Below are 24,883 nucleotides of genomic sequence, written 5' to 3' on the forward strand. Positions count from 1 at the left end.
AGAAATATAAAGAAATTGCAAAACAGGGTTATTTTCTCAGGCTGTGTGGAGGTGAAAGGTTTAATTTATCAAAGTTGTGAGAGGGACACAACATTACATTTTACAGAGTTGAGAGACTGATTTACAAATGATTGAAGTCAAAAGGGAGAGAGATTTGTTAATCAATAAGAGGTTTATTCCTATAACAAAATTAAAGATAGGAAATTGTGGAACAATTAAGGAAATCAACAACTCTACAAACATATAGCATCCAGATCCATTTTTCAGTAACTTTGTTAATCAATCAATAGTTTATAAATAACATTGTTGAACACGTAAGAAGAGCTTAGATAAACACCCATCCCATTAACTTAAAAATATTATTTTCTTATGAAAAAAATGAAGTCATTTAGTTATCAGATTACATTTCAAAACAGCAAATGTTAGACTTTCACAGTGTATTGTAAAAGGGACATTAGGATCCACTACTTTCACCATCCAAGTTAATCTTTCATCACGAACACTGAAACTAAACAGTTTCTTCCCTGTGTGGATAACCAAGTTTTCGTTGAGCCTGGCACACGCTTCAAGATTTCTAAAACTGATTATGAAAGAGTGAGAGACTCCGCACATGACTACAGATAATGAGACTTACCCATTTATAGCATGTGTTCAAACAAGACATGACCGTCATGGCGCAGCACCCACTAACATTCATTCCCCAACATCTAGAGTCGCAAAACGTGAAATCTTGAAGGTCAAACATGACTTTTAAGTAACAATCTAAATGTGGCTGGCTTTTGGTACCTGATACAACTATTTCAGAAGCAATTTCAGTCCATCTCCTCTCTTTCTCAGTTGGATTGTGGTACATTTCACATGACATGTTGTTTAAACACACTTTGTTGCCACAAATTAACCAGTTCCATTTCTAACTTTCCAATGTTCATTATTGTCACCTTGTTCCTTGTCAGTCAGTCTGCTTCCTGATTGGCTATCATTTTGTTGAATGTAACAGATTAATGCTTGGTCATTCTCAGTGTTCCCCCCACAGAACAGGATTTCTGACCATAAATATCAAGTGTTCAGTGATTGGGATTTCTAACTGAGGGAACTCCGATCATCTTCCAGGCTGACCAGGGAGGATAAAATCACTTTTACCACACCTAACACCACAGAAAAATCTGATAAGACAATCTTCAGATAATCGGGCCTTTGCTGACTTCCTTTGGAATAGGAGCATGGTGACTAAAATCAGCACGATTGTGTTGTGCATTGTATCCCATCTTAGATGAACCAGATGAGAATAACATATCACAAATAGAGCAGTTGCATGTTCTGTCACTTACATGGACCAAAGAGTGGCTTTTAAGATGTCCACTTTGTGTAAATCTTTTACCGCAAACTGAACAGCTATATGGTTTCTCATCTGTGTGGACAAAAGCGTGTCTTTTTAAAGATCCACTCTGTGTGAAACGTTTCCCACATATAGAACAACTGAATGGTTTCTCCCCAGTGTGAACAAAGGCGTGTTCTTTAAGATGTCCGCTTCTTGAGAATCTTCTTCCACAAACTGAACAACTGTATGGTTTTTCCCCGGTGTGACCTCTCATATGCATCACCAGCTCTGTTCTCTTGATAAAAGTTTTCTTACAAACCGAGCAGCTGAAAGGTTTCTCGTCTGAATGACGCAGCATGTGCTTTCTTAAATTCTTTTTACCAGGGTATCTTTTACCACAAACCGAGCAACTGAAGGGTTTCTCTTTGTGCATCCTCTGTCGAATGCTTGGAGGACAACCAGAGGAGCTAACTGATGTGTTTCCAGTGTTGGATTTCACACCACTTACAGCTATGTTTTTGTTTGGCAGAGAGTTTAACCCTTCCTGAGGGTCATCACTCTCCTCCCAATCACCACTGGCATCAGTATCAGACCCGGAAAGGTGTGAAGTCTTGTCAGGAGTAACTGGTTCTAAATGACTGTCTGGGTTAAAGTCTCTGTCTGCTTCTGATCCTCCACAGTCCACTCCTCCAGCTTCTGTTTTCAAATGCTCTGTGTTTCTGTCCTCTCCACTTTGGTTTTCATGAAGATGCAAGGACTGAACTTTCTCTCTGTCGTCTTCTTCACTCTTCACAAGGACAGGAGTGAAGGTGAACATGTTGATATCATCCCCTTCTGCTCCGTGAAGCTGCTCTCTCTCTTGACTACTCCACAGTTCCTCTTGTTCCTCTTTAATGTGTGCTGATTCTGGTGGTTCCTCCTGGGTCAGACCAATGATCCCCTCTTGCTGTTCAGGAAGAACCTCTTCCTCTCTCCCCATCAGCTGCTGAACATCTGTGGAGAGTAACGACATAAAAAACATAATGAAAACCCTCAATTTCACACATTTGACTTAAAGTTGCTAGTTAACAGGGATCCTAGTCAAACTGAAAACACAAGATGTTTCATTTTTTTCTTTAAAACTGGTCTCATTAAACAATATCACATAAAGAAGAGACACTGAACTGAATAACAGCCCTGCTGTAAGACAGGTGTAGGAATGAGTGCCAAACATAATCACAGCAAAATTGATATTGACTGCAACACAACCACTCATGTTACTGCTTTTACAAGTCATACAGGCTGCAAATAAAAGTAAAAAATATCAACAGCATTATCTTTTTGCTACACCAACTCAATTAAAGGTGCATGTAAAAATGAATATTAGTATAATATATATAAAAGGTGAATTTTGCTGTGATTTAATTCAAGAAGTGAAACTTCCATACATTCTAGATTCATCTCATGAAACACAGGCTTAAAAATTGGTTGAAACAATAATTTAACTTTTGTTTCAGTTTTACTTGTTCCTAGCAAGTTGAGCTAACTTTTGGTAATGTTGCCAATAAAATTTGCACATTAGAAATAGTATGCAGGAGTTTAACCACAATTTCCAACAGTTACAACAATTAGATCCCCAATATCAGGTATCAAGAACCTCTCTTTCTGCCAAGATGTACATAGCTCCCTGACACTTTCATGAATTTCTTCAAAAGTTGTAAACTTTTTTGTGCAAGTTAAGGCAGTTGGAGGAGTTTGCATGCAAACAAAAAATGAGTCAAGATATTCTATTTATGTTTTCGGTGCTGTAGCTCCTTGTCAGTTTTAACCATATTTCCAAATGTTGCCAATGTATTTGTGCAATTTGGACAGTTTGCAGTAGGGAGTAAAAATATCGATTAACTGATGCATTGCAATACCCCCCCCCCCCCCCGAAATTCAATATCGATTCAGCAAATCCTCTGAATCGATTCACTTCCTGGCCAGTGGGGGTCGCTGTGCATGTGATTGGCATTGTATGGACGGAGGCCGCACTTGACCAAACAACAACATACCATATCCATGTTATGTGAGGTTTATCACAATTTCCAAGAAGAAAGAAATATTATTTAAGTTTACATGCACTTTACTTTTTCAGTGTTTATACAGAACTGTCATGTTTTTTACTTTTGTACTCCATATGCACAAATAAGTTATTATTGTGCACAATTTTTATTTTCAGATGTTTTATTGCTCAAAAATGTGAGGTGACTTACCAAATATGTTCACATGGGCACAAAAATAATTATTAAAATTTGTCAACTGGATATTTGTGTATTTCTACTTCTTACTGAATCGACATTGAAGCATTTAAATCAGTATCGAATTGAATCGATATCAAATCGAATTGCAACCTAAAGAATCGAAATCGAATCGTGAGGTTCTTAACAATACCAAGCACTAGTTTGCAGGACTTTGCATGCAATTTTTGATTATTAAAACAATAAATTAAATTATTCAAAACAGCAAGGATGTCAATTCTTATAAATTCGAGGAACTCTTTCCCCAGACAACCTCACTGAGTCCCACTTTTAAGAAACTCCCTTCCTATTAAGAGTGGGTAAAAAGGGTCAGTCATAATCTGAAATTTATCACGGTTCTTTTGAGTCCAAAAAATAAGCAAAGAATTAGGTTAAATGTAAAATAAAAACATGGTCATTTGGTGAGATTTATGCTGAAATATAAGTTTTTTTTTTTTAAATAAAATAGAAACAAACATAAGTCTGCCAACTTTTCTGCCCATTTCTTCCACTACTAAGTCATTTTTGTATCTTCTAAACCAATTCTTGCCACTCACTGCCTGTTATTGCCTCTGCTGACCCATTATTGCCGCTATTAATGCAGTTTCATGGGTTTTCAACCCATTTTTGCCATTTATAACCACATTTCACCATTTTTTATGCCCATTTCTACTAGGGCTGGGCAATTAATTGCAAATTAGATTAAATCGCAATATGTCCTGCTGCAATTTTCAAATCGCAGAAGGTGCAATATTTCTTCAGCCTGAAATTTGTGTCTAAATACCAGTTTAGAACTTTTTGCAGCAGAGATGTTATGCATAACATGCCATGCAATCATTCTAGTGCCATATTTTTGGAATAGTGTACAAAAAAATCAAATTTTCTTCATTTTTGTATTTTTTCTCATCTAATATGAGAAATATATTTCTAAAAGCCAATCCCTTTAATACAACAGTTCATATCAAATTGCCAAAATGAGTAAAAAATCATCACATTTCGATATTTGTAAAAAATTGTTCTGTCTAGTTTAATTGACTATTGTGTTGTTATAGTAAAGAATGAATGTTAGTAAAGAATGAATTATTGCTTGTTTTTGTTGTAAAATGTCTGACATGAGGAACTTAAGAATTAATGGCATATTAAATCGCAATATTGGATAAAAAAATCATAATTAGATTATTTTCCCAAATCATTCAGCCTTAATTTCTACCACGTTTTGTCTCAGTTAACCCATTTTTTCTCACTTTAAACCAATTTTCCCACTTATTCAATCCTATTTCACCACCTTTTCCACCCATTTCTGCTGCTTTCAAGCCAATATTGCCACTGCTAAACCCCTTTTACCATTTTTATGTGCTTTCCACCTATTGTTACCATTTTTAACCCATTTTGATTCTGTTTTTAAGATAAGTGATTCACATTTTTAAGAAAATAAAATATGATATTTGTTGCTTTGAGCGTTTTCTATTTAGGTAAAACAATGACAAAAAAGTATGGCTATCACAAATTTACTTTACAATGATCCATGACTTTGCTGACTTCATGGGCCCCAGAAAGCTCTCCCCTTTATCCCCACATATAAGCGGCCTTGACTGGTCTTGAATGTGCATGGCTGTGTTCAACCACCTTCAGGTGCAGTGGCCCCCATTCTCTGGCACCTTTATTTTGGGGGTCATGGGCTGAAAAGTTTGAGAACCGCTAGAGCGTTTGTTCCCAATCTTGGGTCCGGGACCCCCTGGGGGTAGGAATTAAGATGTTGATATTTTCTAGAGCGGATTTGTGGTGTCATGTAAAATCATGCGGTGTTCCATCTCCAAAATTTACTTCATCTGTGCCACCGTATAAGCTCTGTGACCCTTTGACGGGATGATGACCTGTGCCTACTGCCTAATACCAAGATGTAGTGTTGACATAGTGATTAGCGATAGTGTACAATCATGAGTCTGTGCACTGTGTTTTATTTTGAAATGGGCCAGATGCTTTGTTCCTTCTCACTCCTGTTTGGGTCCATCTGCTCTTCGTGGATTGAGGCATTTTGATAGCAGCCTCAACAGAAAATGGACTGGGCGTACATCTCATCTCTCTCATCTAGTTGTCAACATGTTAACAGGAGGCTTTGCCTTTTTGCTCAGCCCCCTCTTCATGACAATAATCTAGAACATCATCCACAATAGTTAATTCTGTACCTATCCATCTGTCAGTCTCATGAACAAGACCCCGAGGTACTTGAACTCGTTTACTTACGCTAGAGACTCACTCCCCATTCAGGGGAAGCAACCACCATTTACGACAGAGAACCATGGCCATACTTTTAATTATGGATGCATCAGAAACTACAAAAGCACCAGTGTGCAGGAATTTGTCTGTTTTATTTGACTATAAGAAATTCAATACTGGGTGCAGAGGAAGTTTTCCTCCAGTGGAATCAATACAGATAGGAATATCATTGTTACAAATATAATAATTGAGCAGTTATGGTGTGACAATGATTTACTAAAATGCATACCAGCAAGCTTTCTGCAGTTAGTGATCAACTCATTAATAATCCTGAGTGAAACTATTCTAATTGTTGAGAAATATTCTGATATAGCTTTTGTACCTATTCGGCGATATCTCAAAACTATTCAGAGAATGAGATTTAGTGTTTTTCCTGTAGATATTAACACCTTAGTGTTGCGTTGAAGCTTATATGGTGTGTTGTCTTCATCCTTAGGCACAGAAATAGTCCCTGTATGCTCCATGAAAACAAAATCACTCCATCATCACTGTGAGCATTTAAACATGAGACAGGTAATGCCAGCTGATTACTCTGGCTGATAATAAAAGTGTACACACCTGGTCTGGGTATCTCCTCTTCAGGGTTGATAACAGCATCCAGCCGTTTGTGTCGGCTCTCTTTAGATCGACTAAGTTCCTCCTCATATTCTGCTATCGTCCTTTCAAAAAGCTCAAAAATCTCTTCAGCAGCCGCAGTCAGCCTCTGGCTCACTAAAGATCTCAGCATTTGGGTTTTAGCCATTTCTACTAAGTCACATCGACGTAAATTCGTTGTTTTGGAGATAAATTCAGCTTATTTCCCTTCAGGCCTGTGTGGCAGAGCTCCGACACCGTCTTCTGAAAAGCTAGCCGCTTCCGCTAACTTTGTGTCAGAATCTTACAAATCAGGATACTATTCTCTAGTAAAACACCAACATAGTTTTTATTAAGTTCACTTTTTTAAGTTTATGACTGAAAACAAGCGTAGATACTGCAATTCCATGTAATTTTAAGCAAATTACTCGGTTAGCAAGTGGCTAAGTGCTTCTTTCGCTGCTCGACTTCTTCTTCGTTGGTTTTTACGGCATCTGTTACCCGCTTTGTTGTACTACTGCCCCCTTCAGGTTCTACTCTCGTTCATTATAATGTTGGATGTACTCGGCAAGTCCTGTCGTTGTTTAAAAATGTAATACTCTTCACCACCGTGTACAGCCTGCTAAAATTCTATCCACGCTGTTCGTTGGTACAGTTTCCACGTCAGTAATTCCCCTCTATGACCCTGGGGCTTTACAGATTTAAGTTGTGCCATATTGAATGTGTGTATCTCCCTCTTGTCTCAGTATTTTCTCCTCTGGGTTCTGTTTTTTTGTTTTTTTTAAATGACGGTTGGCAGTTCTAGGTGCACAACCACTGTCACCTGCTGCAAAATTAACAATTTAAGGGGCCAGTGGCCTCCAGTTTATTTATGTTGCTTTACTGCCACCTAGCGGCAGCAAGTAACTCCTACCTAAGTCGTGGTCCTGCCCAGGCTATTATCGATCTTTTTTCTTTTTTTTTTTATAAGATAATTAGCAAAGACCAATACTCAAACCACGTATAATAGCAATTGAAGGGATTTTTTCCTATGATATGAGGAATTTGCTCAGAAATCTTCAGCTGTTTTTATGGACATGTTAGGGATATGTTTTTAAATTTCAGGGAAATGCACTTGTAAATTTTGGGAAAATTAGTAAGAAATTTTAGAGGAAATTTGCTTTGAATATTTTGGAATTTACATGGAATCTGGGAAAAATTGTTATTGGAATATTTAGCCTTTATGATGAAGTTCCACTGAAACATCAACAAATATTAAAAGAATTCTTTTAGATATTTTTATGGAATTGTTTAAAGTATGTTTTAGAATTTCTAAAGAAATTTTAGGAAATTTGTGTGGTTAGTGGAACTATTGTTCTTGCTTGGCTATAAAAAAAAAGTCTGGGGTCCCAAAAAATAAATAAATGAATAAATAAATAAAACTGACTTCACTGTCCCTCTCCCAATGACTGACTCCATGTCTTTCAAGACCCCAACCAACTGACCACAGGTCAACAAACAGCCAAACATATGCTCCAAATCCAATCCAGCACTGTTTTCTGCAGAAACATGACCTTCAGGAGATTTTCAGAAGTCATTTTTGGTTAAAACTAATTCCTGTTCAGGTAACAGGCTGGGCTTCTGGTCATAGCTCAAATGAGTGGGAGAAACAAAATTTGCTTTCCAAACTAAAGCTTAGGTCTCAGGAAGTTAATGCATTTCACCAACTGTGAGTCTCCATGTAGCATCTACTTCTGAAAGTTTAAGACCCAGCGCTTTGGGGATGACCCAAGTAATTTGGTGTGATGTACTGTGGTGAAGACAATGTAATCAATGATAATCAGAGGTCTCATTTCGATGACTTGTTGCTTTGTTTCTGATGTTTGTAGTCTGAGAAGAAAGAAAGAAAGAAAGAAAGAAAGAAAGAAAGAAAGAAAGAAAGAAAGAAAGAGGATAAAACTGCTCTTTACACCATGAGTATTGCCTCTATAATTGCATGGAAGCCCCTCTGTCCATCCAGACTTAAAGCACTTTATGGCACTCAGTGAAACTTCCTCCCGTCTAGACCTTTGCTTGTATTGTTCTTACTCTCAGATTCACGTCACGTTTGACAAGTTACATGTCTGCTAAATGACATTGTTACATCAAAAATACCAACCATATATCTTCCTACGAGTTCCACTTTAACAACATGTGATCAGCCTTTTGTCTGTTATGATTTTCATATATTTTCAAGTAACTTTAGGCATATCCACCTTGAATCTCCTATCCATCAATTTCCTTCTGATTATCCTGGGCTGGATCCTGCTGACTAACCATGCAAAGTTGATACCATGTCTTCCACCAAATCTGAAACGTGTTACAGGTCAGAACAACCAATCAGCATCATTTGAGAGGAAAGAGGTAGGAGTTTATTTTACTAACTTGCTCCACAGATAGTGAACAGCATGTCAAGTTTTACTCCCTGCAGCATGATGTTTATTCCATATGTTTTGTTGCTCTGATAAGCCTGTAATGAATGTGACAGAACGTTTGTATGGACAGGTGAATACATATCTGTATACATGTGAAGTTTCTCAGAGGTTAATAATTGGTCTAGATTGTTCACACTTTATACAACTGGTATTTTCAGGTATCAAAAATAGTAAAATGTATTTTATTTGCAGATGATACACATTTGATTGTTCCTGAGGAAAATTAGCAGTAGCTTCAGAGATGATCCAGCAGAAATTACTCAGTTAAAGTTATGGTTATACTTGAGCAAATAATCTTAAAATCAAAATAAAACATAGTTAATGGTGTTTGAAAATTCTTACACAGACACAAGTAAAAATGATTATGATAGCATTGTAAGAGTCTTTGGAAATAAATTACAAGGTGCAATGCAAGACAAGAGAATCTACTGGAAACCCCACATAAGATTTATTCAAGCTGGGGTTTCAAGAAATACTGCAGTCCTGGGAATCTGCCTCAATTCCCTCACACCTTCATCAGCTGATGGCTGAACTAGCACTATACAAATAAATAAATATTGATTGATTTACCATTTAGTCGACTGATTGAGTAAAGACAAACAGGAAATTTTTAACGGTCTTCACTCTAACTTAATGTTAAAATAATTTTTTGTGAACAATTGTTTTTCTTTTAATTGTTTTGACCTTGTTCATGCACTTATTCCAAAACAAACGGCATTAAAACTTCTAAGACAAGAGACACAAAACTGTTGTCTTCATGTTTCAGACATTTAGAGGTTATAGGTCATTTTCACGAAAGAGTAAAGTCAAGAGGGAGAGAGAGATATGGTTTCTCCCTTGTGGACAACAGAGTGTCGACTCAGATTTCCTTGTCGAGAAAAACTTTTTCCACAAATTGAACAGCTAAATAGTTTCTCACCCGTGTGGATAGTAGCATGTCTTCTCAGATTTACATGTTGAGAAAAACTTTTACCACAAACTGAACAGCTAAAAAGTTTCTCCCCTGTGTGGACATTAGAGTGTCTTCTCAAACTTCCACTTTGAGAAAAAGTTTTACCACAAACTGAACAACTAAACAGTTTCTCTCCGGTGTGGACAACTGCATGCGCCCTCAGATTTCCATGATGAGCAAAACTTTTACCACAAACTGAACAACTGAACGGTTTCTCCCCTGTGTGGGTAGCAGAATGACTCTTTAGGGCTCCATGTTGTTTGAATCTCTTACCACAAACTGAACAAGCGACAGGTTTCTCCCCTGTGTGGACTCTCATGTGTGTCACCATCTCTTTTTTCCAGATAAAACTTTTCTGACAAATTGAGCAGCTGAAACGTTTTACACCTGAATGACGTAACATGTGTTCCCTTAAATTTTTCTTACTAGGGTATCTATTACCACAAACTGAGCAACGGAATAGTTTCTCTCTTGTGTGGGTTCCTTTTTGTTTTGTATGTCGTTTCTTCTGGCCAGAGCTTTGACCACATTCAGAGGAGCTTACTAATGTGTTCCCATTGTTATATTTCATATCATTTGCAACTCTGTCTTTCGTTTCCAGGGCAGCTAAACCTTCCTGAGGCTCTTCACTTTCCTCCCAATTAGCACTGTCATCAGTATCAGATCCAGAAAGATCTGACCTCTCATCAGAAGTAACTGGCTGTGAATGATGGTCTGCATTAGATTCCCTGTCCGTCTCTGATCCTCCCCAGTCCTCTCCATCAGATTCTGTTTTCAAATGCTCTGTATCTCTGTTCTCCTCACTCTGCTTTTCATGAAATGACGACTCAAGTTTCTCTTCATCATTTTTTTCACTCTTCACAAGAGCAGGGTTGAATGTGAACATGATGAAATCCTCCTCTGGTGCTTGAAGCTCCTGACTGCCCCACAGTTCCTCCTGTTCCTCTTTAATCTGTGCTGGTTCTGGTGGTTCCTCCTGTTTCAAACTGGAGCCCCATTCCTGACACTCAGGGAGAAACTCTTCTTTTACCACCACCTGCTGAATGTCTGGGGATTATAATGAAACAAATACAAATCAGTGCTTCTTTTGATGTAAGTTATGATGCCAAAATATCTTGTACATAAGTCTTGACTGTAAAAATAAACAAATAGAAAATCCTGAGGACTTCAGCTGTATCAACAACAACCACAGTTAATCTAAAACTGACTGACTGGAATTGCAAACGGGTGTAAACATTGCTGAAATGATAACTATCAGTTGCACAAATGATCATTTTTGTTTATAATTTTTTAAACAAGATCATCAGCTCCTGCTGCAAAGCCATAACGCGTGTTAAATTAACAGACAGGGACTCCCCTCCCCAATATCTAAAGAAAAACTTCGATGAAACTGATGCCTGTCATCCTCACCTTTGTTCAGCGGGCTGCAGTAGTCCTGAAAAGCTTTCAGAATATCCTCCATCGTCGCACTTTTACCTGCTGAGCTGACTGTCAGCGTATTGAACACTTCTAGAGCATCCTCGCCTATGGAGTGAAGAAGAATGGCTTTTTTCACATCCTCCTCCTCTTCATTTGCTCCAGAGGACACTATATACAGCCCAAAACGCCGCTCCCATCTGCGCCAGTTTTCAGCCAGGTTACCGGTAAGTATCAGCGGTGACGGCGGGTTGAACTGCTCCATGTGTCCGCTGCTCGGTTACAGTTGCCAGTTAGCTTCCAGGTTAGCTCCGTTAGCACACTCTGCTCCTCTCGTATCACTCTGTAGCGCCGTTTTCTGACTCCATGTTGATGTTTGTTTTATTCTGAGACACTCTGACAGTGTTTCTAACTCTGAATGTAGCGACACTGTTTAATACAGCACTAACGACTGATAGTTAAAACCACGAAGACAAGGCTGCAGCTAGGGAGACATTTAGTAGCGGAAATAACAACAATAACAGACATGAGTAATCAAGCCCCGATCATACGATCACAGAAGACCAAACTACTCGGAGCACTGAGTGATCGATCAAAATCTATCACATCCTGATTTGCACAGCTGATGGAGTAGACAAGTACCGAGCCCCTGACATGACATGGTATTAAAAAAAAATAAAAAAAACATTAAATTGTGGCCACAATATAGCTATAAAGTGTGCACAAAATACTAATTCGTGGCCAGGAAATGCTAAATTGTGGCCACAAAAAACTAATTTCTGGCCACAAAATACTCATTCATGGCCATGAAATACTAAATTGTGGCCACAAAATACTGATTTATGTCCACAAAATGCTAAATTGTGGCCACAAAATACAAATTCATGGCCATGAAATGCGAAATTGTGGCCATAAAATACAAGACAAGAGAATCTATATGCAAATTCATGGCCAGGAACTACTAAATTGGGTCACAAAATACAAATTTATGGCCACAAAATACTAAATTGTGGCCATAAAAGTAATTATATTAATAATAGTATTTCGTGTGCGCGTTATAGCTATATTGTGGCCACAATGTAATTTTTTAGACCATGTCATGTCTGGGGCTCCGTAGACAATAGCGTTTATCAGGCTGAAGTTTCCTTAAGAAAAATGAATTAAAGCTTCTTTTATTTGATAAACATTCACTCGGTGCTCTGCTTTGATCGTCTGTCGTGATCAGGGTTTGATTACACATGTCTGTTGATGTTACTTCCGCCACTAATCGTCAGTTCTAGCTGCGATCGTTTCTCCGTGGTTTATTGACTGTCAGTCATTAATTTTAAATTAAATGGCGCTATATTCTGAATAAGAGAACACTATCAGAGTGTATCAGTGTAAAACAAACATCAACATGGAGTCAGAAAACGGAGTTACGGAGTGAGACGAGCAGAGAAGAACCTGGAAGCTAACGGCCGACTGTAACCGAGCAGCGGAAACATGGAGGAGCTCAATCCGCCGTCAGCTAGCTCTGCAGGTGAAAATGCGACGATGGGGGACAATCTTAAGGTGTTCAAAGACTGCTGCAGTCCACTGAGCAAAGGTGAGGACAAACGTATTTGTTTGCTGTTTTTGGTCGATATTTACAGCAGATATCAGGCTGATAATAGTATACATCACTAGTCTAGTTTATTAAACCCATAAATGACGAAGATGTTTTTGTAAACTGGAGGGTTATCAAAAAGTTACTGTACTTCTGATGGTATGGGGTTGCATTAATGCCTATGGTGTGGGCAGCTTACACAGCTACTTTACAATGCTGAAAACTACATAGAGGTTTAAGAGCAACATATGCTTCCATCCAGACAACGTCTCTTTCAGGGAAGGCCTCGACTATTTCAGCAGGACTATGCTAAACCACATACCACATCCATCACAACAGTATGGCTTCACAGGAAAAGAGTCTGGGTGCTGAACTGGCCTGCTTGCAGTCAAGAGGAAGAACCAGGACTGTTGAGCAGCTCGAATCCTACATCAGACAAGAATGGTACAACATTTCTCTCCAAAAACTCCAGCAACTGGTCTCCTCACTTCCAAGACATTTCATTTCCTGAACTCTTGTATGATTTGTCAGGCTGACATGTCAACCCTCAGTGGTGCAGCATGTGTGGACTTATACCTGATGAAGAGGGTGGAGGTGCTCAAAGCAATGTCAAATGAATGAAGCCAAACCACATGGTAGGATGGCCAGCATAACATGACAGGAACCTACACAGCTACTGGCCAGTGCAACAACACTGATCCACAGAATGGTATTGTGGTAGTTGGAGACAAAATTCTGATTCTACAGAGCTTCAGAACATTCATCTTAGAGAAACTACATCCATCCCACCAGGGGGTTCAGCACACAAAGGTCAAAGCAAGACAACAGAAGAAGAATCCTCCACTGGAGAGATTTCAGCACTCTAAAAAGTGCATCTGAATCTTTTAATTAATAAAATGCAGGTGACCACACAGTTAGACCACATCCCTTGTAAGTGGGCCACCCATGTTAACCTTCTAAGACCCTGCATGCCATATGGGGGCATTACATTCTGGCTTTCCTACAGCGCAGGGATAATTTCAACTATTAGAATATTTGAATTAATTGTCTTGAATTTAAATTAAAGTTAAAGTAATTCACTCAAAATACTGGAGGAATTTGCTCTTAAAATTTTCAGGGATATTTTTTGGAATATATCTTGGAAATTTTCCAGTATTTTCATGGAAATATGGGGAAATGTTTGTGTCCTTGGAGTTTCATTGGCTGTTTTTTTTTGCTGTGGACTTTTTTGGTATTTTTATAGGGATTTTTTAATATATCTTGGGGGATTTTTTTATTTTTATTTTTTTTTCATTTTCATACAATTTTGGGAAATGTATTTGCAATTTTGGGGAGATTAATCTAAATTATTTGGGGGAAATTGCTTCAATTTTTTTTTTTTTTTTGGCATTTTCAGTGGCACTTGGGAAGTATTTTGGGAAATTGATTACAGTTGGGGGAAGTGGATGTCCTTTGAAATTTCCTTATTTTGGGGGGTAAATTTATGGTAATTTATTAGGAGTTTTTGGTCATTACCATAGTACAATTTCCTTTGAAATTTTGGGGATTTTTTTTAATTTTCAGGAGTTAGTAGAACGTTTAAACTTTATGAAGTAGTTCCACTGAAAAATCTGAGAAATATTTGAAGAAAATTTGGGATACTTTATATGAGAAACTTAAAGAATATGTCTTATTTTTGACTGAAATGTAGGTAGCTTCTTTGAAATTTTAGAGAATGTGTGTTGCTACTGGACATATTTCTTTGGCCAAATTTAATTTCTGTTTAAAGACAAGGCTGAGCATTTAAACCTATCAGGTCCTACTCATCCCAAATAAGTGGATGAAACTAGAAATGCATTCCCAACGGCTCAGGTCTCAAGAGGTTAATTCCAACCTTGGCTCCTTTCCTGCTTGTCATCCCTCACTCTCTCATCTCTGTTTTAAACTCTATCTACTACCCCTCTAATAAGTAAGTAAGGATGTTCCCAGGCGGCTTTTTCCTTTACAGTTAGACACACATTTAAATTGTGCTTAACCAAAGATGCGCCAAAGTGAAGTTGTCGCAAAGAACCCAGCTGGTGCTTCTGGCAATCAGTCAACCACCAGGCCTCAGGAGTAAAGTAAGACAAAGAGGACCAAGGACCAAAAGACTCTGACTTGTGCTCGCATTTTCTGATACCAGTGTCTTGCTCAGTGAACCCATCACCCAATGCACAAGTAAAAGTCTGTGGCTGATGTCAGCCTCAAAGTCAGCAGATTGATGGCTACAGACATGCTTTGCCACAATTTTCACATCACCACTCTTACAGGACACGGCATTGAAAGAGTCAGCAAAAAGCTACAAAAAGCTGGATTTCTGTGCTTATAGAAACACCTCTGCCTCCACTTTTAAACCTCTGGACTCCATCTATCACTCTGCCCTCACATTAAATTACTGATGATGGTTACCCTTACATTTTATGTGAAAAGTTTGGCAACCCTAAATGTAAGATGTGAATGGCATTGAAAACTGCTTTTAGCTTCTCTGCTGCGTGGAACACTTCATAGTGAACATTAAAACTGCAAAAACTTGTTTTTCTATCAGTCAGTTTAAAACTTTGATAATGAACTGATGAATGCATGCCCTCAATGATTTCTCCAGATTGAATAAATTATTTTCTCCACAGATTTCCAGCCACTGTTGGTGAAAGATGAAGAAGTTCTCCCTAAGCAGCAAGAGATGAACTCCAGTCTGAACCAGGAGGAACCACCAGAATCAGCGCACATTAAAGAGGAACAGGAGGAACTGTGGATCAATCAGGAGAGAGAACAGCTTCACGGAACAGAGGAGGCTGATATAAATGTGTTCACATTCACTCCTGTTCCTGTGAAGAGTGAGGAAGAGGTTGGAGAGAAAGCTCAGTCCTCACACCTTCATGAAAACCAAAGTGGAGAGAACAGAGACTCAGAGAATTTGAAAACAGAATCTGATGGAGAGGAATGTGGAGGATCAGAAGCAGGCAGAGACTTGAATCCAATTAGTCATGATGACACCTCACAATATTCTGGATCTGAGACTGATGACAGTGCTGACTGGGAGGAATGTGACGAACCTCAGGAAGGTTTAAACCAACTACAAAATAGAAAAGGAGCTGTAAATGATATGAAATGTAACACTGGAAACGCAACAGTTAGTGATCAGAAGCTAATCAGTTGTTCAGTTTGTGGTAAAAGATACAGGGGTAAGAAAAGTTTAAAAGCCCACATGTTGCATCACTCAGGTGAAGATCGTTTCAGTTGCTCAGTTTGCCAGAGAAACTTTATCTGGAGAAAAGATCTGGTGGTGCACATGAGAGTCCACACAGGAGAGAAACCATTTAGCTGTTCAGTTTGTGGTAAAAGTTTTTCACGTCATGAAGTTCTGAACAGACACTCTGTTGTCCACTCAGGGGAGAAACCATTTAGTTGTTCAGTTTGTGGCAAACGCTTTTATGATCATGGAAATCTAAAAGAACACTCAGTCGTCCACACAGGAGAGAAACCATTTAGTTGTTCAGTTTGTGGTAAACGTTTTGCTCAAAGAGGAAATTTGAGAAGACACTCCATTATTCACACAGGGGAGAAACCATTTAGTTGTTCAGTTTGTGGTAAATGTTTTTCTAGTCATGGAGGTATGACAAGACACTCTGTTGTCCACACAGGGAAGAAACCATTTAGTTGTTCAGTCTGTGGTAAAAGTTTTTCTCAACATGGACATCTGAGGGAGCATTTTATTGTCCACTCAGGGGAGAAACCATTTAGTTGTTCAGTCTGTGGTAAAAGTTTTTCTCGACATGAAAATCTTAGAACACACTCTTTTGTCCACACAGAAAATAAGCCATTTAGTTGTTCAGTTTGTGGTAAAGGTTTTTCTCAATCTGATCATCTGAAGACACATTCATTGGTCCACACAGTGGAGAAGCTATTTAACTGCTCAGTCTGTGGTAAAGGTTTTTCACAACACAAAGGGTTGAGAAGACATTCTTTTGTCCACTCAGGGGAGAAACCATTTAGTTGTTCAGTTTGTGGTAAAAGTTTTTCTCAAGCTGCACATCTGAGGACACATTCTGTGGTCCACACAGGAGAGAAACCATTTAGTTGTTCAGTTTGTGGCGTAAGTTTTTCCCAGCAGGGAAGTCTGAGAAGGCATTTTTTTCTCCACAGGGAAGCTGTCTAGTTGTTAAGTTTGTTAAAGAACATTCTCTCAACTTCATCATGTTGAAAAAAATGTGTGTCAGCAAGAGCAGCAAAATTTTATTAAGATCACAGGATAATCATTTTTAGACCTGGACTATTTAAGATACAGGGGAAATGTCTCAGATTTTGTTTTAAAATGTGATTTTAAAACTAAATTACTCGATGATTTACTCAGATCACAGTTTTCTGGAGTTGATGGGCTCTCTGAGTGTTTAACCAGTCTTTTATGTGTTAAATGTTTTATTTATGAATGGTTAAACTGGTGAGCAGAGTTGCCTTTGAATTTGCTCAGTCTTCATACAATATTCTGATATTTAATAATTGTCAATATAGAGTTGTTGATAGCTGTAATATTTCTTCAATGTGATGTTAATTTTGGTAAAACAATAAACCTCTGGTTGTAGAGCAACCTTAGCTCTTGTTTTTGGTTTTGCTCAACCTTTCTAGTAACATAAAACTCTGTAATGTCAAAAACATGACCTGACTAAAATCAACGTAATGGATGTAAAAATAGAGGCATAAACAACTTGTAACCCTACAGTGTTGTGTCTATTTGTCTCTGAAGTTCTAACATGGTTTATTTTGGAAAATGTGCACGGATAAGGAGCAAGGCCAGAAGATTTAAAATAAAGAGAATGGGTTACAAATGCATTAACCATTAAACTGGGGTTAAAATGTTTTTAAAATGTAAGCTTTGTTTATATTATACCATTTTTATCTGTACTGTACTATTCATACCAAATACTGTCTTAAGACATTAACAGTCAGAGCAGGTCCAGACTGACTCTTTGTCCTATTATGTACATAAAGTCAACATTATTCCACCATGCACTCAGGACTAAGTAACATTTAACTGTTGAAGGACTGAAAGTGGAACCCCCTCTCATTCTTGCCTGATGTTCATCCTAAGTTACTTATATCTACTCATATGCTGTTATACACTGCCTGGCCAAAAAAAAGTCGCTGCCAAAAAAGGTCACACACTCTAATATTTCGTTGGACCGCCTTTAGCTTTGATTACAGCACACATTCACTGTGGCATTGTTTCGATAAGCTTCTGCAAAGTCATAAGATTTACTTCCATCCAGTGTTGCATTAATTTTAATATTGATGATGGGAGAGTCTGACCACTGCACAAAGCCTTCTCCAGCACATCCCGAAGATTCTCAATGGGGTTAAGGTCTGGATTCTGTGGTGGCCAATCCATGTGTGAAAATGATGTCTCATGCTCCCTGAACCACTCTCACAATTTGAGCCCGATGAATCCTGGCATTGTCATCTTGGAATATGCCTGTGCCATTAGGGAAGAAAAAAATCCATTGTTTAAGAATAAGAAGTTACTCATTGCATCTGCTGGGGTTAAATAACTTGTTGCCAGCTGAAAGATAATTGCCCATGCAGTTATTATCCAATAGGAGGCTCATACCTATTTGCTTAGTTAAATCCAGGTGGCGACTTTTTTTTTTTGGCCAGGCAGTGTATTTTGTGCTATACATTGTTTCAATAGTAGACGAATCTGGACTGTATCAGGCTAGACTAGGCCCTGTCCTCCTTTATGGTGAAGCCATGCTGTTGTAACTCATTCAGAATGTGGCTTGGCATCATCTCTCTGAAACAAGCAGTCCCTGAAAAATGCATTTCCTGGATTAAAGCATATGTACCTCTCAGTTTTAATGGTAACCAATGCCATGGGAACTAAAACACCCCCACACCATCACAGATACTGGCCTTTGAATGTTCATAATCTGGATGGTCCTTTTTGACTTTGGCCCAAAGGACTCAACAGCTGTTATTTCTAAAACACTCTTAAATGTGGACTCGTCAGACCACAGCACACTATTCCACTGTAGACCAGTCCATCTGAGTTCAGAGAAGTGGGCAGGACTTCTGGAGGATGTTGATGTATGTCTTTATGTTTTCATGGTAGAATCTTAACTTTCAGTTGTAGGTGCAGTGACGTACTGTTAACCGATGACAGTTTTCCGACGCATTCCTCAGCCCACGTTGTAATATCCATCACAGAATGACAACGGTTTTTTGGTGCAGCAGCGCTTAAACATTTTACCTTTGTTGGAATTCAGTAAAATATAATTTGAAAAGGATTTGTAAATTATTTACACAACATCCCAACTTTTTTGGAATTGAACTTTGTATTTAATTTTGAGTTTTATTTGCACAATCTTAGGGAATGCAAACATGTTTCTCTAACTAAAAGGTTCCTCTAAAATTATTTAAATAACATCTGCAATATCAACCAAGAGCATGAGTCTAAATCTGTGGTTAAGGAGCAAATCTTGAAGTCTTAAGATCATTTTCTACATTTATAGTCAGTTTGTATTTTAATGGCTTATTTTAATTGACTGAGTTATTTAGAATTTATTTCCCTGAGAACTGGCAGCAGAAAACAAACGCAAACCTTCTTCTTGGTGTGATAAAAACAAAAAAACATCCTCTTAACACCGATTAGAAACCTGAAAAAGAAGGCAAAGATGGCAGGTTTATTTTAGGATTTATGAAATAAAAAACACAAAAGGACCACCGAAGTTTAATTTATTATATCGTTATCAAATCCATTGCTTCAATTAACTACAAACATTAAAGGCATCATTTTAAATCTTTTCTCACAGGGGAAGGAATTACAAAGATTTATTTACACTTGAATCATTTTATTCCCTGTTTAAATAAAAAAGACAAAGGTAACCGTTTATAGAGATCATATTTACATCGGTACCTTTAGACACCACAGATGGCATGCTGTCACTCAGATGTGTGTAAGAAAACATTAAAAAGATCTGACATTAACGACAAAAACATCAGAATATAGAGGGAGATATCTGACAAAGATCAGGTCGCTGGTTCTTAACTCAAATTTAATTTGAATCAAACATAAAAGAGCAGTTCTGTGTTTTTATCCATGCAGCTTTAATGCTTTTTATGACGGCATATCAGGGCAATCTAAAAATTAAAAAACAAGAAAAATATTAATATGGGAAAATGTATTGTTTTTAAAGATTATAAGGATGTAGTTTAACAAGAAAAACTCAAAGTCATACCCTGACTTTTTAAACTGACAACTAGAACCTCAGCCAGATCCGTGAGTTGTTTTCTTCTGGATCATCCCAGATTGTGGTTGGGTCTCTTTAAAGTTCATATGCCGATGAAAATGTGAGGATTTTTGGCCAAAACCGCAAGGATTTTCTTATTGCTTAATCTATGTAAAAACCCCTGGATTTACTACTTTCAAACTCATAAATGCTTAAATAATAAACCCTTCAAATATCAAATTCTTTTCTCATCAAAGTACAACTGTTTACAGCAAAAACATTAAATTCAGTCTCTTGAAAATTCAGCAAGTTTGTAAATTTTTAAGTTCTCATTTTTAAACCTAAAATTTTAGTCTGGTCTTCTGAAACCTTTCAAACTAAAAATGGGATTTTTTTCTCATAAATTTACAACTTACTAAACCTTTAAATGTCTTACTTTTTATAGTAAAAAAGAAAAAAAGTTTTTTTTATTTTCTAAATTTTAAATCAAAGAAAGAGTGTGGTCTCCTGTGAATTTACAAATTCTACTGATGATTTTTTGAGTTTTCTCTTAAATGTATGACTTTTTTAATCTAATTTTTTTTAAACATTTTAAGAAAAAAATGTTTTGATTTTTTTAACCCAAAGCTTCAAATTCAGATTTTTCTATCGTGTAAATTAAAGACCTTTGTAACACCTACATTTTAGTTGGATTTCTCTAATATGTGTCATCTTTAAAGTAAAAAACAAACTTTCCTGTAAATTAACAACTTTTTAATCCCATTCAGTTTGATTTTTTTTTTAATCAACTCCTTTTGAAATTTTACAGGTTTTTGTTATGTTGACGTTGATAAGCCATCGTACATCTGCCACAAACTCAACAACTATAAGTAAATTTTTACCGCACTGATCGAGAATAAAAACTGCATTATTGATTTAATGGAGAAATATCCGAGACAGTAAACATGATAAATGCGACTGTTAATGTTTTAAAACCAGCAACAAGTCCTCACGTCTGGAAAAGTTGTAAATGATAACATCATTATATCCATTAATTTGGATTTAAATTTCTGATTTTGTGCATTTAAAAGGCTGTGTGTCAGCTTTAGTCTTTTAGTCTCTCAGGCGTTATCACACTGTTTATTGGGAATTTTACTAAATCAAACTCAACATTATTCATGTTTTCTGATTTTTTATGTCCAAAATAAATTATGAAAATGAAAAGTTAAGAATTATTCTATCAAGAAAATAAGTATGAGCAAAATTTGAATGTTAAATGTTGATTTAACCTAGAGCAACTTTTTAAAAACCCTTGATGTACCAAACTTTCAATGTTTGCAGGTTTAGCTAGTTTGGTAATCAGGGTTTTTGTGATCATGAGTTTTAAATCAAGATGATCTAAGAGAAAAATCATATTTTTAGTTAAGAACCACAAACCAGAAAGGAAATATTCTTAGTGCCAAAACTCGTGTCTTGCATAAAAAATTAACCATCATTTACCACATCTTTGCATTTCTTTTTATAAAACATAACGAATGATTTATACAGAATGAAATAAGAGACAAAGTGTAGTCATATTTGTCCTCAAACCTGTAGGACTGAGCAGAGCAGCAGACAGAGAGTTAACAGACAAAAATACAAACAGAAACAAGAAGCAAACATGAAGGTGGACTGAGGAAAGTTTTTTGGCTCTACCTTACAGAGGAAGACTGGTTTTCCTCCATGAAGTTCAGATTCATGCTCTCATCGGTTCAGTGAATAAGAGACTAAAGCAGCTAGCTGTTAGCAGAAAGGCTAACAGTGCAGAACATTCCCAGACGAGTACCTCAGAGTTTACATTAAACATTAAATACCTCCTTTTGTAAACCAGTGAAAAAACGTCTATGTAAAAAAAAAAAAAAATAAGTGGTTAAGGAGAACTTTACAACAGACTAATTCTTCACTCATTATTGGAGTCGCACAGCAAGAGCGCTTGCAGTGCTGCGACAAAAACCAGCTGACTCTGAGGGCTCAGGATGCTGAAAATGCTGAACCACACAGGCTTACCACTTCCAGCGCTAAAAACACGGTAGCTGTGGACAAAAAAAACCCTTACCCTTGATAAAAAATGTATTTTTGAAACTTCTCTCATCTGATTTTTCCTCGTCTTTCCTCATTCTAATATTTTTGAAGTCTGTACATATTCCCAGCATTTGTAGACGTTAATTATTGCTGTTGCTAAATGGTAAATATTTGAATGATAAACCCTCAAATTTGTCCATTTTTAAACTTTATGCTTCCTTAAAATCAAAAATGTAAACTTAACAATTCAGCCTATATTTCCATAGAGACCAGGCTCTACTTTACATTTCCCATGATGCTAAGTAACCAGAAAATAATTAGTTAAGTTGTTCAAAAATGGGCAGGTTTATAGATTTTAGATGTCAGAGAACAGCTTTGACACGTGAGCAACAAAAACACAAAGGCAAGGCAATCAAAGAAAACCAAAAACATTTTTGGTAAAAGAAAAAGCTGGAAATGTTCGTAAGATTTGACACGTTCTTTTTACAAATGGGCTGAAGAATTAAACAAAGATTCAGTTATCATATCACTTAAGCCGAGTTCAGACCAAAGATTCACAGCGGATCAAAACCGTTGTAGAGCGTTGTAGGGGAAAGTTGCAGCTGTGTGAACCGAGCCATCACAGCTTGGTTTAGGCCGCCTGATGTCTATGACTCCATTTGCCAACAGCTGGTTTTACTTCCTCTGCTTATTAGAGGAGACACCTATCCTTTTAAGGACGTTGTAACATGAGCCTCCCCCCACATCAGTAACTCTGTCCTGTGCATGAGCATGCTTGCACATGTGCACAGATACAGAAGGTGGCTGTATGCACAAAGCTGGTTTGCAAATCTGCCAGGGAGAAAGAAGATGACACAACTATGGCAACCACTAGAACCAGCATTCTGTTTTGCTCTGTGCAGACAATAGAGTCCATTAAATGGATGTTTCCAACATTTTTAAGATGCCAGTGATGACCCTCTTCCTACTTCCACCTCTACAGTGCAGCTCAAAAGATAAAACGGGCCCATGCTGGAAGAATAAAACAGTTCTGGAGGAAACAGAGGATGTTAGAGTTGACAGAGACCATCTTTCCAGGTGAATTTTGACCCAGTGCTCAGGTGCTTTCACGCTGGCCAAATGAACTGGACTTTGGGGTCAAGTGTAGCCTGATCCAGGCTCAGATCCCCAATGTGAAACCACCCTAAATGACCAGACTGTTTCAGAAAAAAACAGGAGGAACTGACAGAAGATGGGATATCTCCAGCATCACGCTCACAGCTTCAATTGGTGTAGGCCTCCTGGTAATTTCCGTTTTTTTTAATGCTTTTATTTTTTTAAACCAGAAATGCAGCTGTAGGTAATTCACTATCACTGTCCTCATTTACAACCCATGCCACAATTTATATGCAGCTACAAGACCGGTGTGAAAAGAGGAAGTGGAAACCAAAGCAAACAGAGTCCTTGTTAGGGAATCGATGCATCGTCTTCTCTAGGTGCAGCGGTGAACCGGGTCTGAACGGGGTCTGAACAGGGCTTAACCTCAAACAGACTGGATGAATGCGTCCTGATCTGGCAGTACTTCTGTTTTTTGTTTCTGAGAAAACTTCAACAAAGAGCGAGAAATCTTCCAGTAAATGTTTCTGTACAATAAAAGAACCTCTATTATATGTCCATAAATATTAATAAATCCTGTGTTTACACTTTGAGTGAAGCTGATTGGTCCACTGAACTGAACACAAATAAAAACAACATAAAAACTCAACAGCAGTCATTTTTCTCCTCTTTTTTCTTACATTTTTAAACTTTTTGCTGTCAAAATAAAAAATATATATAAAAATGACAAAACAAAATATCTACAGAGTGAAAACTGATATTTACAGCTATTAAATAATCCCCGTTCAAAACAAGAAAACATGATTTTTCTACAAAAAAACTCAACATGAAGAAATCTGACGGATGCAGCATGAAGTTAGATCAGCTCAGTAAACAATACAAAAAACCCCATCAGATTTTAAAGGATTTTTAAGGTATCATTGGCTGATTTAACACTGGATGGCGTTGTTAATGCTTGCTCCTGTGCGGTTTTGAATCATCAATAAGGATTCAAAGTTTGCAGGAAACCTCTGAATATACTCGCAGAAATTATTTTGCTTGGTTGAAAACCTTAAAAAAGGAAATTCTCTGAGCAATTTCTGCAGTACATGTAAGCATTTCTGATTTCTGAGAAGGCTATTTTTTTACTTTAAATCATGATGGATGATAGATAAAGTATTTATTTTATTATTTATTATATATTTATTTTTTTCTGTTTTTATTTCTATAATTTTTAGTCTTACTGTTTTATCTAATAATCACATTTATTTCATTATACATGATTTATATGTGGAATTATTAAATATGCAAATTAATATTGTGTGTAAATAATGATAAATAATGAAATAAAATAATTTAAATTTTTTAAACTGCTTTGGCAGTAACTGATCTGTTCATGCCAATAAAGCAAATATAACTGAAAATGAAGATTTCCTGTGGCTATGTTTATATTTTCTTGCGGAAAAAAGCAAAGAAATGTTCATTTGTCGGCAAATGCACACAAGTTGTGTGTGCATTTGTGTGAGCTGCAAAGATGTGGAATATACCCATTTTGATTTTACATGGATGCAAAAATACATAACGGATAATTTTTGTAACATTTTTAGATGTGTCTGTTGTGCAGAATCTAAAATGTAGCTCCAACTTTATGCTGCAGCCATCAGCGCTGATAACAAATATCCAGAGAACATGTTTTCTA

General features: G+C 37.2%; 3 protein-coding genes across 3 annotated transcripts; 1 reads left to right on the forward strand and 2 right to left on the reverse strand.

Annotated features, from left to right (window-relative positions):
• Nucleotides 1-77: 77 nt before the first annotated feature.
• Nucleotides 78-6,893, reverse strand: LOC121523837 (zinc finger protein 135-like). The gene is made up of 2 exons (XM_041808893.1): nt 6,412-6,893; nt 78-2,311 (listed from the first exon to the last, which is right to left on the reverse strand). Exons 1-2 carry the CDS (start codon nt 6,593-6,595, stop codon nt 1,179-1,181), a joined length of 1,317 nt encoding a protein of 438 aa, XP_041664827.1. The 5' UTR covers nt 6,596-6,893; the 3' UTR covers nt 78-1,178.
• A 2,005-nt stretch (nt 6,894-8,898) lies between these two features.
• LOC121523812 (zinc finger and SCAN domain-containing protein 2-like) lies at nt 8,899-11,747 on the reverse strand. Its single transcript, XM_041808865.1, has 2 exons — nt 11,242-11,747; nt 8,899-10,878 (listed from the first exon to the last, which is right to left on the reverse strand). Exons 1-2 carry the CDS (start codon nt 11,510-11,512, stop codon nt 9,686-9,688), a joined length of 1,464 nt encoding a protein of 487 aa, XP_041664799.1. The 5' UTR covers nt 11,513-11,747; the 3' UTR covers nt 8,899-9,685.
• A 771-nt stretch (nt 11,748-12,518) lies between these two features.
• LOC121523785 (gastrula zinc finger protein XlCGF57.1-like) lies at nt 12,519-17,557 on the forward strand. Its single transcript, XM_041808822.1, has 2 exons — nt 12,519-12,832; nt 15,478-17,557. The coding sequence occupies exons 1-2, from the start codon at nt 12,730-12,732 to the stop codon at nt 17,004-17,006; spliced, it is 1,632 nt and encodes a 543-aa protein (XP_041664756.1). The 5' UTR covers nt 12,519-12,729; the 3' UTR covers nt 17,007-17,557.
• Nucleotides 17,558-24,883: the final 7,326 nt, after the last annotated feature.

The sequence above is a fragment of the Cheilinus undulatus genome, linkage group 16 (genome assembly GCF_018320785.1).
Source record: "Cheilinus undulatus linkage group 16, ASM1832078v1, whole genome shotgun sequence".
NCBI classification, from domain to species: domain Eukaryota; kingdom Metazoa; phylum Chordata; class Actinopteri; order Labriformes; family Labridae; genus Cheilinus; species Cheilinus undulatus.